Source organism: Magnolia sinica, chromosome 17 (genome assembly GCF_029962835.1).
Source record: "Magnolia sinica isolate HGM2019 chromosome 17, MsV1, whole genome shotgun sequence".
NCBI lineage: Eukaryota > Viridiplantae > Streptophyta > Magnoliopsida > Magnoliales > Magnoliaceae > Magnolia > Magnolia sinica.
Genome location: NC_080589.1, coordinates 27405272 through 27419670, shown reverse-complemented (window position 1 = coordinate 27419670; position 14399 = coordinate 27405272). Strand labels below are relative to the sequence as shown.

The following is a 14399-nucleotide window of genomic DNA, read 5'->3' as shown; positions in this document are numbered from 1 at the left end:
GTGTTGATGATTATCGGTTAATAAAGGTATGTGATGCGATGCCTTGATTACGTTGTTCTACTTCCTATCATGCTAATCCATTTGATGTTGATCGTGCGCATGCATGCACCATGAAGTGTGGCATACTATGTGTGCGGTATTGATTATGGCATTGTCATGTACTTGTGTATGATATGGATTACTTATGTATATGAAATGGGCCATCGGGCCACGATCACTTGATAGCCAATGACGGCATATACTGATCTATATGACTAACGACTAAACATTAACATGATTAGCCCAGTAGCTACTTGGTTGTGAATTCTCTCATGAGCATGCACCATAAGCATGAAACATCGATGCGTTTGATATATTGTACATGGGTGCTTGTCATCATACATACTCTTAGCATTCATATGGATAGATTGATGAGATATAGAGATGTAGATTTGGGCACTTGCATGTTACAAATGTGATTATGGCTTATAATTTGGATACCCCAGATGTGTACATGGTTGTGGTATACCGGAAATGTGAAAATAGTTGGGGAGGGAAGGGCCATTTGGGTTGAAAGTCCCTAAACCTCGATGGTACCTCAGAATGCCTCACTATCGAGCTAAATAAATAACATGGGTCATGGTGCGTTTCACTCCCACTAACGAGGTCGAGTGAGAAGAGGTGTGTCTAACCTGCTTAAGGGTTGAGGCGTGAATAGGGTCTAGTTTGACCTGTCGGCGAGGTGAAGTGCTAATGGAGTCTGCTGCTCGCGTGCCAGGTAGGTGTCTTACGGTCTCACCGATGTGGCAGGTATGCGAGGTCTTAATCATAGCATTGGATGCGTGGGTACGACCCTGGTGATTTCCAGTGATGATTTGGGCATTGGATGCTGTGCGGATGAGACTATGGTTATGGATTGCCGTGTGGTTGGTTGTTGGCTTTGACATGTTGGGTGGTGACATAATGGTGTTGGTAGCATTGGCTATATGACTTGGAGCATGGACATGATGCACATGCATTACATACTTTACATCTGCCTTATTTACATGCACGAAGATGCTACATGCATTCCGTCATACATGACTCTATGACATAATCATCTTACTTAGCTGAATTTAGGACACCACATACACGGATGCACTCACTGGGCTTTAAAGCTCATACATTTCTTTTATAATTTTTTAGAACAGTGCCAGAAGCAGTAGCAGATGGGACCTGTTGTGTGATTTTGGCCACTATATCTTTAGATACATTTTGATGATCATGTACTCTTGTGGAATAGTTGTACTGTAAATATATTGTATAGTGAAAGCTGATTATTTTGCTTGTGTTGGAAATATCAATATTTATGCTTGATATCTATTTGCAGGAGAAAAAATTTATTCAAAAATTTACAAGTCGTATGCCAAACTCGGGACTCGGGTGAGGCTGTTAGACACCCACCTCGCACGCTAGTAGAGGACCCCATTTGCAATTCACCTTACTGGCAGGTCAAACCGGTCCATGTTTACTCCTCGACCCTTAAGCAGGTTGGACACACGTCTTCTTACTCAACCTCATTAGTGTTGAGTCAAATGCACCATGACCCATGTTATCCACTTGGCCCGATAGTGAGGCCTCTTTAGGTACCATCGGGGTTTAGGGACTCTCAACCCACGGGGCCCTTCCCTCCCCAATTATTTTCACATTTTCGGTGTTTCACAACCCGGTACACATCTGGGGTATCCAAGTCATAAGCCATAATCACATCTGTAATCTCCATCCCATGCAACTACAAATATACCTATGGTGCCCAAATCTATATCTCCATATGTCACCAATCTGTCCATATGAATGTTAAGAGTATGTATGACGACAAGCATACATGTACAATATATCACATGCATCAAATGTATCATGCTTATGGTGCATGTTCATGAGAGAATTCACAACCAAGTAGCTACCTGGCTAATCATGTTCATGTTTAGCCATTGGTCATATAAGCCGACATATGCCATCATCAGCTATCAAGTGATCGTGGCCTGATGGCCCATTTCATGTACATAAGTAATCCATATCGAACGCATGCACGTGATTATGCCGTTTTCAATACCACACACATAATATGCTACACTTCATGATGCATGCATGAGCACGATCAACATCAACATGTTTAAGTAAATGGATTAATATGCTAGGAAGTAGAACATCGTTAATTAAGGCATCACATCACATACCTCTATTAATCCATAATCATCAACACCATTACTATCATCCATAATTGTCATCTATCATCACAATCATATTTACTATTTATATTTTCATCCATTCACGATCGTGCATCATTCATTGCAATACAAATGTCCTTTAGCGGCTTCGGCCCGATTCTACGTCCAATGTGAATGAGCCGATTTAATGGTCTCCATACATACCACTCAGAGATATTTAAGTATCTCTATAAGTACCATAATCATCTCATTCTGAGCATGTAGTCATCTTTATTATACCGTCGTTGGGGCCTTCTTGGGCCCTACATCATACACCAAGCCGACCTCACATGATGGGCAATGGTGATGTACAATACATTCGTTCAATGGGCCACATGGTGGATGGCGCGGATAAAACTCATACAATGCAGTGGGTCCCACTTTCAAGTGGACTCGCCAATAGGTTGGATCGCAAATAATCATCTTGGTGAGTCCACAATAGGTGAACGGCATGGATAACATACATTCATCATGGCGGCCAATGATGGACGGTTTGGATATACAATGTACACATCAAGGTGGAATCGCGGTTGGATGGCGTGGATATACAACATATACATCATGATAGGGACCATAGTGGGACCCATACACTGGACAGTCTAGGGCGGCCCTCCTAGATTTAGATCTACTTTATTTTTGGTCTCATGCTCTAAAATGAGCTGGCAAATTGGTGGATAGTATGGGTAAAACACATCATTTAGGTGGGGTGCACAATGGGCTTGCACCCCACTTTTGAATAAGATTAGATGGAAAATAAACATCTCATCTGGCTAGGTAGGTTTTAATGGTAGGCGTTCAATCAACATTGTTTCTAACAATGTGGTTTACAAGAGATTTGGATCTGTTTCATTTTGGAGTTGCCCACTTGATGGACTGGGTGGATAAAACCCATACACTCCAGTGGCCCACAAAGGGCCCCACCAGATGGACGAAGTTTTTATAGAATTTATGCATTAAGGTGGGCTCTAGGGAGTTTTCAACAATGGACGTTCAATGAGAACAGTTTCTTGTAGTGTGGTCCACTTGAGATTTGAATATGCTTTTCATTATTAGGTCCATGGCCTAAAATAGGTTGGAGAAATTGATGGACGGTATGGATCACCCACACTAAGGTGGGGTCCACAGTGGGCCCCATGGCTTTGGCAGTTGAAAAGGGGAGGTGGGTTTTTGTATGTTGTTGTTGTTATTATTATTATTATTATTATTATTATTATTATTTTTGGGTTTTAGATCGGTTACCATCAACAATTTGTTGGGGGATAAACATCACGATGGGCTCTGGGTTCTCAACGGTAGGACTTTAATCCCACTGTTTCATGTGGGGTGGTCCGAATGGGGCTTGGATCGACCTGGTTTTCGGGGCTGTGCCTAAAATGACCTGGAAAAGCAGATGGGTGGCCTAGATAAAACAAAAACATCACGGTGGGCCCGCAAAAAGTTTTCAGTGGTAGGGGTTCAATTGCCATTGTTTTAAATGGTGTGGTCCGCCTGAACTTTGGATCTGCATCGTTTTTGGGCTCATGCCCTAAAATGATTCGGCAAAATGGATGGAAGGTATATACATCATTATGGGATCCTATAGTGGGCCCCACTTGCTGGAGTTTGAAGCAGCACGCTGCTGTGTGCACAGTGCGAGCTACATTAAAAAAAAAATCATTTTTTACTATAAGCTTTGACACTATGTTTGACGGATAAGGCTAGTGGAGTCCAAGAAATGGACGGATTGGGTGGTGAATAAACATCATGGTAGGCCCATAATCTGGATCAAGCTGATATCCATAGGGTCCCTCCATCCAGGTCCTAATGACCTTTCCAACGAGTTGGATGGCTGGTTTCATCTCAGTGGGGCCGACAGTCAGTGTGTCCCATAGATTTTTGAATCAAGATAGTATTTGTGTTTCCCTTTCCATCCAACCGTTGGATGGTACGACTAGGTTTTGATCTCCACCGTGGGGTCCACCTTCTTTGGATCCCACCCCTACATTAAGGAAGAGAAAAAAAATAAGTAGATCCAATCAAAGGAAATGTTAGAGGGGAAGTGCACTCACCTTGATTAAGGGTTGGATCTCCTTGGATGGCTAGGATTGCCTTGATGAATGGTCCACCACCACTCTCTCTCTCTCTCTCTCCCTCTCTCTCTCTCTCACACACACACACACACACACACACACGCACTACTTAGAGTTCTAGAGCACTAACTTGTCCAGAGCCCTTAGCTTTGGGTATGGGGGGTTATATATAGAGATGGGTGTGATTAGGGGGTGAAGAGACTAGAAGCGTGATATCGCAACTCTCCTCTATGGATTGAATCATTAGGGAGCTTAATCAGGTGATTGGGAGTCTTAATGAAGTTGTGCCATTAATGGAGCAACTTTTCTAGAAAAGTGGCCTCCTTAGGTGGCCCATCTCTCCTTGTTTTAAGGAGGAAAAAAGATGATACTTTCTTACTTTTGTAAAAGCTGTTGGGATATATTTCCCAAATCTTGGTTTTAGGCTAAATAATGATGGTTTAGGGCTAATAAAGGGGGTTTAGCCTCCCTTAATGGCTTCCAGAAAAGGTGATGTGTCCGCTTTCTCCTTGATTTAAGGAAAAGAGAGATACTCTGACTTTTGAAAATGTGAGTGGTTAAGGGGCTTAATCAAGGGATAAAGGGCTAATAGGGGTGATTTAATTATCTTAATGGTTTCTAGAAAAAGTGGCGTCACTCATGCTGTCATTTTGATGATACAAACATGGGATATTCATGCACATGCACAACACTAAATTCTTCGCGCCATACCGGCCTAACGGGTTATCGTATCGACGCAGGGAAGGTACCTCCGCGGTGGCGGTGGTGGGGCGCTCACTATGATGTGGGTTCCGGTTACTCAAGGTTTGGGTCTCTCGAGTGCGCACTTGTGCATGCAGTCCGACGTTTGATAAGGGTACTGAACGATGGATGAACGGGTATAGAGAGGTTCGAGGATATTGAGCCTTACAAGTATCATGTATTGCCAAAGTATCGTTAATACATTGTGTATTAGTTCTGCATATCGACTATATCGACTATAATATTGCTGACAGTGTTCGAATTATCTCCGATATTATCGATATATCTCCGATATTATCTTTATCTCCACCTCAGGGATACCGATAATGTTGGTAGCAATACCGATAACGCTGGTAGTATTAGAAATTTCAGATATTAGCAATGTATCGCTAATGTAATCACCAATATTTTCAACAATGTAAATTCTAGGTGTCGCTTGTGTTGCCAATGCATCAATATCGCCAATGTATCACCAATATTTTCGACTATGTAAATTCTAAGTAATGCTTGTATCATAAGTGTATTGACGATATTTCAATAATATCACTAACGTATTGATATCATCAAAATTTTGTTTATTAGAAAAAAAAATTATTTCAACATTTTTTTCATGGGCACATGGATGTATGTAGTGTTCAATTTGTCATTGATAATATTGATAATATCTTGATATTATCGATGTCACAACATGCACGATATCGAGACCACAATCTTTCATTTCCTTTACAATTGTTGATGATTTCTTGGTGAAATATCGTGTGTTGATATTTTGCAATATTGATGGATGTTTGGATGGAAGATTGGATAGTTAAATAGGTTGGATGGGATGGTTGGACTGATTTCTTACAAATACACATGCTTTTAAGGCCCCATTAAATGGAATCTTGTTATGTATTCATTCTTTTTGCATTTTTTTTTTTAAATTTCTAAATATGCGGATATGTACATTTTAACATCTCATCGAAAATTCCACCGTTTTTCAATTTTTCCTGCATTTCCAGTTTTTCAGCGATATCGATATTGTTTCCGTGTCCCTGGCCAGCGAAACCTGTAGCGATACCGATAATTCGAACACTGATTGGTGATACATGTTGATATCCCCCTTTTGATGACAACCCTTGCATAAGCAGAGGGAAAATATTGAAAAAATAAAAGATAGAAAATGGAGGAATCTTCCCATTTTCTTTCCAGATCTAAGTTTGAGGGTGGATTTCAGCAACTCCTCTTCATTCCTTGTGGAGAAGATCTTGAATTTGGAGGAGAAATTGTGGGTCAAAGCATTGGCGGGTTGGAACCTACACGGTATAAAATATTGAAATAAAATGGCTTTCTTCTTTGATTTTCACACAGACCTCAGTTCAAATCCATGTTCATGCATGATTCTCATGTATTGACATGGATTTGGGATGAAAATCAAGAGATTGGAGGCTCAATTTTTCTGATTTGGAGAAAATAGGAAAAATCTGATTTTCTCCATTTTCTTGCTAAAAAGAAAAAAAAAAGTGATTGGGGCCCCAATATGTAACATGATGATGAGGAGGGGTGTTGATCTACCGATCTATGGTGATCTCTTGATTTTTTGGATTTTTTTAATAATTATTTATATTTTTAAAGATAAAAAACTGTTTAATTTGAAAAAAATCAACCGGTTTTTAGATTGTTGTTTTCTTTTAATTCCTTCTTTTTTATGGTTTCATGTTTATTATGGTGATCTCTTAATTTTTTTTGGAATTTGTTAAAAATTATTGATATTTTTGAAATTAAAAAAAAAAAAAAAACTGTTTAATTGAAAAATAAATAAATTCAACATCTTTATTTTAGATTGCTGTTTTTTTCATGGTTCCATGTTTAACATGGTGATTTCTTGATTTTCAGATTTTTTTTTAAAAATTATTTATATTTTTGAAAATAAAAACAACTGTTTAATTGAAAAAAAAAAATTCAACTTCATTTTTTTATATTGTTGTTTTCTTTTAATTTATTCTTTTGTATGGTTCCATGTTTATCATCAATGGTTGCTTTTATCGGTGGGAAATCAGTTTTTTTTTTTTTTTTTTTTTTTTTTTTATAAAATTTTAAAATAAAAATTGTTTATTTAAAAATATATTTTTCCATTTGATTTTTTTTTTTTTTGGTATGGATGCATGGTTGTATGGTGTATGTGTGTATATGTATGCATGCCTGGATGGATGGATGTATCATGGATGCATTTATTGATGTATGTACGTGTGTTTGTCCATCCATCACGTATGTTTGTTTGTGTGTATACATGCATGCATGATTTAATGGATGGATGTATGGATCATGCATGTGTTTGTTTTCTCTTAGGTTTCTTCTTGCCACACCCACCACCGCCTAGTCCGCGTTAGAGGGGAGGATTTCCTGAAGTTTCATTGAAAATTCCTCTATTTTCCCATGTTTCCCTTAGTCAGCAATACATGCCTTTAGGCCCCCATACAAGGGAAAGTTATTATGTATGCATCTTATTTGCATTAAAAAAAATAAAATCCTAAATATGCAAGTATGTGTATTTTAGCATCTTTTGAAATTTCATTGAAAAATTTCACCATTTTCCCAATGTTTCCCCAATGTTTCCTTCAGTCAATGATACATTTCTAGGTATCAGTGATAATATCGACAATATCGATACAAGTTTCCATATCCCTAAGCAGTGATAGATAAAACGATACCAATACTATGAACATTGCAAGCCATTTTTTTTTTTTTTTTTTTGAATCGGGCATTATGGCCTCTTATCGCGTAACGTGCACCACCATTGCCGTTATATGCAATGACTATTATGCACATAACATAACCATTTTCTAATACTATGCTCTTATCCCATTCACTTGACTCAATAGGGAGAATATGCAATCTGAGTACCTACTTATGTTTTTAGAGGTTGCTTGAGGCGATACAACTAGTAGCGAACCATGTCGCCTGAGGTTGCACTATGTCACCATTACACCTTTGCACCTTGGATAGAAGCTAGATGTGACTGTAAATGGAGTTCATGACTGTTCTCCTATCGGCAATCACACTCCTAATAGCTGGCCTATCCCCTATTGTCACCAGCATCAAGTCCTGCAATGGGCAACACAGTCCAATACACCTTATTCTTCTTCATCTACTCCCCTGTCTTCACAAATCCGATCCCATTATCCGTGACGATCTGGGCAATATTCTTCTTCTCCACCTCTCTCATTAGATCTTTAATAAGCTTTTATATGTAATTTGGATTCTTAATTTCATTTGTTGCAACAACACACCCCCAACCTGTCCCCTATTGTCACCAGCACCAAGTCCATGCAATGGGCAACACAGTCAAGTACAACTTATTCTTCTTCATCTACTCCTCTACTATCTTCACAAATCCGCTCCCATTATCCATGATGAACTGGGCAATCATCTTCTTCTCCACCTCTCTCATTAGATCTTTAATCAGCTTTTATATGCATTCTTAATTTCATTTGTTGCAACCTCCCCACCCCCAATAAATTGATGGATTCACACTTTGTGATCGGTGTATACCCCAACCCCCCTTCTACCACTGCCACTCTTCACCAGTTCTCTTCTACTGCCACCCTCACCCCCTACTACTCCCCGCCTCACTACTGCCTCTCGCCCCACTACTCCCACCAGTCTCCTGTGTAGACCCTTGGAAAGTAGGCCTCACGACTCCCACTGCCTCCTTGGGTCCATCTCCCATTGCTCAGCCAAAGACCCATGAACTACCCATCTGTACTTGGGATCACTCTTCTATTGTCCCTAGACCCTGTACAAAATGTTCTAGTTCTTCCATATACTCTATCATGCACTGCCCTCTCCTGACTCACCTTCTCCCCCCTTTTTTTAGTACTTAATCAACCTCACCACCTTCGGAACACTAGGGCAATCCACAACATTATGATGCCCACTTGTCAGGTGTTCCTTCAAACGACATACTTCACATAAGACATCTTCCATTTCACGTGCTGTGGCCCATTTGAAGGAAATTTTCAATTCCAGTGGTGGAGTGTCCATAGGATATGACTATGGTCCAAGAGTGATGTACATACCTAGTCAATTTCGAGCTTCAGATTTGTGTTAGCCATAGATTGTGACGATTATGCAAAAACAATGGATGGGCGTACCCATCCAGTAAGGAGAGGATGAGAACCAACAATAATTGATAGAGTACTTGAGTTGGTACCATTCTACCACGATCTGGGCATAGTATTATCGACATGTGGAGCCTTAGTACTTTGGCTGCTCTAGTGGAGATGAAGACAAATGACTTTTAGCTGCTTCGTAACTCTATGTAGGTCCGAGGCACAAATGTAGTTGGGACAGTGGGCACAAATGTACTTTTGCTTGTTTTTCACTTTTGAATGTATTGATTGTGTTTCAATACTTGTTTTGTATGATTTATGAATGATATGAACTATTTTGGATATAATTGTATCACTTCCATCGAACAATGCATAGTTTAGGACCCGATATTGCAAACACTGGGCATGGGGAATGGTTCCGTCACCTTTCATGCATTGTAGAGTTTCTCAAAAGATTTGGGGACATTTTCTTGTGTTCCTAATCATGTATTGGGGTTTTTTTGGAGAAACCCTTGGTATCATCTTTACTAGTTAGGAGGAAGAGGCCCTTTCAAAGAAAGGATCATGCTTCTCTTGAGAACACTCCTGTTGGTATTGTGTCAGGTGGTTTTGGAAGAAATAATAGATTATTAAAAGATATAACCATTATGGTGGAATATAGCTGTTCATATAAAATTTAGCATAATAGTTTGGTTTCCAGATGCTCAAAATCCTGGGGAATCTCGAGTTCAGATATTTTCTCTAATAAGTGATTAGTGGCATATAGCAAAGCCCTATCTTCCAAAGCATGTTTCATTAGAATTGACCCCCATAGTGGTGGTTGAAGCTCAATTTTGAAATCAAGACAGCTATACATTCCCCAATAAATGTGATGTTTCCATTGCAATACTGATACGTTTCCGTATCTCAAGGGGGCGATACATGCATTGATGCCGATTTTGCAAAACTAGGCATGGAATAGTTCCATTGCCTTTTCATGCATTGTACAGTTTTTCAGAAGATTTGGGGGACATTTTCTCAAGTTTCTAATCACAGATTGGGTTTTTCGAGAAACCGTTGGTAGCATCTTTACTAGTTAAGAGGAAGATGCCCTTTCAAAGAAAGGATTGTGCTTCTCTGGAGAACACTCCCATTGGTTGGTGTTGTGCTAGGTGGTTTTGGAAGAAACAATAGATTATTCAAAGATACAACTGTTCTGGTGGAATATAGCTGTTCATATAAAATTTAGCATAATGGGTTGGGTTTTCAGTTGCTCGAAATCCGAAATCCCAGGGAATATCGATTTCAGATATTCTCTTTAATAAATGATTAGTGACATATAGCAAAGCCTTATCTTCCATTGGCGTGTTTCATTAGAGTTGACCCCCTTAGTGGTGGTGGAAACTCAATTTTAACCGATGTTCTCAAGGAAATCCCAGTTCATATAAAATTTAGCATAATGGGTTGGGTTTTCAGTTGCTCGAAATCCGAAATCCCAGGGAATATCGATTTCAGATATTCTCTCTAATAAATGATTAGTGACATATAGCAAAGCCTTATCTTCCATTGGCGTGTTTCATTAGAGTCCTACGGGATGATGAGGGCAATATTATTTTCTATGTTCTCAGACCTGGCTTACTTGAGGGATGCTTCAGGGGTGTATGGTCTTTCCCTTTGCAAGGGTTTGAGGCTTCTCAACAAGGAGCATGAGGGTATGGTTATTGTGGAAGGTGTCCCTCTGATGTTATTTTTTTATTTTATTTTATTTTAAGGTAATGAAATTTTATTAAAGAAGAAGAGAATTATCCAAGCAACGAATTAGCTGAGCTTGGAGGTTCTTATTCATATTCAACGAAATTCGCTCCCACACAAGGAGGTAAACATTTTGTTTGCCCATTTTGGTGGAGAGGCGACTTTGCCTACTGATGGTTTAACTAAAGGAGAGGGATGGCCCTTCAATCTCTTGTTATTGGAATTTGTTCTTTGAATGAATTCTTGGCGTTCTTCTCAAAAAAGAAAGAAAGTCGGCCCCGTTTGTTAAATCTGAAGTCTAAAGACCAAATCTGAAATCTGAAGCCTGAATCTGAAATCTGATGTAAAAAAACTTGTTTGAAAATTATGGCTGAAGTCTAAAAATTAAGTACTGAATCTGAAACAAACTGTTTGTTAACAAACATCTTAAATGTCTGAAATATGTTAATTTGACACATTTGCCCCTATCTCTCATTTGGAAATGTTTTACATTATAAAGAAATTATTTTTTATTAAATGAAAATAAAATCATTATATTTAATTCAAATAAACTAAAATACTTAATAAAAAACTAAAATATCATCATAAGGCTTTCAATTCCTCTTAGCGAGAAGATCGTCACTATGTGTTGTATAGGATTGAACACAGTAGCAACAAGACCTTCAAATAAGGCCCTCCTTATATTTATATGCTATCCAAACCGTTTATAAGGTCATTCCCAATTGGATGAAGTGAAAACATATTGATACAAAACTTCTGTGGCCTATTTAAGTTTATTTTCCATCCAATATGTTCATAAGGTCACAAATACATGTACGGAGAGTAAATAAAATAAAATCATATTGATCCAAAACTTCTGTGACCCCAAAAAGGGTTTCAATGGTAGACGTTCAATCCCCCGTTGCTTTTTGCAGCTTATTTAATACGTGCTTGCCAAATGGATGGATGGTTTGGATATAACACATACCTCATGATGGGACCCACGGAACTTGTAGACGTCAATACAGCAGCTATATAGCTGGTATGAGGTACACCAACCAATCCGCATCCTACTTGGACGCGGATTAGCTACTGACAGGTTGAATAGCGAGATTTGCTACCGAAGTGACGTCATCAAGTTCCATGGGCCCACTATGATGTATGTGCTTTATCTACACCGTTCATCTATTTGGAGATTTAATTTTAGAGCATGAGTTAAAGAATGAGGCAGATCCAAATATGTAGTTGACCCCACCACAAAAAACAGTGGCAAGATTGATGCCTACCGTTGAAACCTTCTTAAGGCTCACCGTGATTTTTATTTGAAATCCAACCTGTTCACAAGTTAACACAGCCATGAAAGAAGGGAAAAAAACAAATATCAGCTTGATCAAAAACTTTTGTGGCCTATTTAAGTTTTTAATGGTGGGCATCACTCTCCTCACTGTTTTCTGTGATGAGGTCCACTAGAGCTTTGGATTTGACTCATTCTTTGGATCTTTACCTAAAATTATATTTCCAAATGGATGGATGGCGTAGATACAAAAAATACATCATGATGGGCCCACATAACTTGGTGACGTAACTTCAGTAAGCGAGTCTCGCTACTCAACCTTTCACTTAACCTTTTAGTATCCAATCCGCGTCTGCGGAAACAGATTGGCTACTCCCTGCCACTAGCCAATGGCTGCTGGTCGGTGCTATGTGGGCCCAACCACGATGTATGTGTTTCATCCATGCCGTCCATCTATGTTTCTAGATCATTTTATGGTATAAGACCAAAAATGAGGTATATCCCAATCTCAAGTGGACCACATTACAGGAAACAGTGTTGAATGAATGTCGACCATTAAAAACTTTTTGGGGGCCATAAAAGTTTTGGATCAAGTTGATCTTTGTTTTTTTCATTCATCTAGGTCTATATGTCCTAATCAACAGATTGGATGTCAAATAAACAGTACATTGGGCCTTAGGAGAATTTTAATGGTGGATATCCAGTCACTATTGTTTTCCTGTGGTATGGTCCACCTGAGATTTATATTCCTCTCATTTTTGGTATCAAGCCCTAAAATGATCTTTAAAAATGAATGAATGGAATGGATGAAACACATACATTATGGTGGGGCATAATGACGTTTCACAGGTTAAAAGTTGATTTTGTATTGCACAAACAATTTAAAGAGAAAAAATTGCCGTAGTAACTTGAAAAGGGATAATTTTGGAAGCAAAAATTTTTGTTTAATGAAAAATTCACTGAGCGCATTCCGCGTTCACCATTAAGCCAGACTCCTATCACGGAAAGAATTCAGTGAAAAACCTCTTAGCGCTTTCCTTCTTCTGCGTTAACGACACATTAACAAACACCACTAAACACGGAACATTTTCCCAATTCCGCGTTAAGTGCAAAAATTCAGTGTTAACAAACAGGCCCTTAATAATTGTTATTGGTGGGTTTGAGGCTTCTTGACAAGGAGCATGAGGGGATGGTTATTGTGGAAGGTGTCCCCTGATGTTACTTAAAAAAAAAAAAAGTAATGAAATTTTATTAAAGAAGAAAAGACTTATCCAAGCAAGGAATTAGCTGAGCTTGGAGGTTCTTATTCATATTCAACGAAATTCGCTCCCACACAAGGAGGTAAACATTCTGTTTGCCCATTTTGGTGGAGAGGCGACTTTGCATGCTGATGGTTTAACTAAAAGAGAGGGATGGCCCTTCATTCTCTTGTTATTGGAATTTGTTCTTTGAATAAATTCTTGGTGTACTTCTCAAAAAAGAAAGAAAGAAAAAAAGACTTAATAATTGTTACTCGTGGAAATATTGAATTATGATCTCCTATAACATTGGATAAGTGAATGGTATTGTTGTATTGGTACTCATTGTCTCTTTAATATCTGTCTCACCTTCAATTTACTGTTTGATGCAGATCTGAAGTTGTGAGTGTGGTGATCCGCCCATCTAATCAGCTCAAGATCACATTCCTTGAGGTTTGTGGAATACTGATGATGTTGGTGCTTCTTCTGTTTTCCCTTGGTATAGTCTTTTAAGCAATGATAATAGAATCATCTCGCCCCCCCGCCACCCCCCCCCCCTCTAGAATGATGGACCGGCAATGTATGCACAGGATTTCCATTCTATGGTTGATAAGTGTTCCGACTGTGCAGAGTTTAATTGGGCAGATATGGGCAATGAAACATGTCTTTAGCTAGGGACATGTTTTAAGCAAACCCATTTAAGAATGATTTGCACTTAAAAATTGCATGCTTGCATATCATCACAGGTTCAAAATGATTACAATCTTTTCAGAAAAAATAATAAATACTTGGAATACGATATGGAGCAAGCGAATGGACAATTGAATTGCAAAGTGGTTATCGAAGCCTGGTCCCAGTTCTTTGGGGTCAGCTTAAATGGGAGAGCTCTTTCGAAATTATTATGTTTTATCAAAATCATTATTTTGATGGTGTATTTGTGGTTTTCTTCATATAAAGCTAGGTTCTAGCATTATCCCAAGATGTTGAAAAATTAGCCAAGATAAAATTGAGGGGGATAAAGATGGACTTGT

At 38.8% G+C, this 14399-nt stretch overlaps 1 protein-coding gene across 4 annotated transcripts in view; it reads left to right on the top strand.

Moving 5' to 3' along the window:
• Nucleotides 1-14399, top strand: part of LOC131231646 (uncharacterized) — a 77419-nt gene that overhangs the window by 10061 nt on the left and 52959 nt on the right. For 3 of the 4 annotated variants that reach the window (XM_058227911.1, XM_058227913.1, XM_058227912.1), the window contains exon 3: nt 13761-13821. In XM_058227911.1, coding sequence (XP_058083894.1) covers nt 13761-13821 — 61 coding nt within the window. Of the gene's footprint in view, nt 1-13760; nt 13868-14399 lie in introns of all 4 variants that reach the window. The other variant, XR_009164485.1, reaches the window with a different exon arrangement.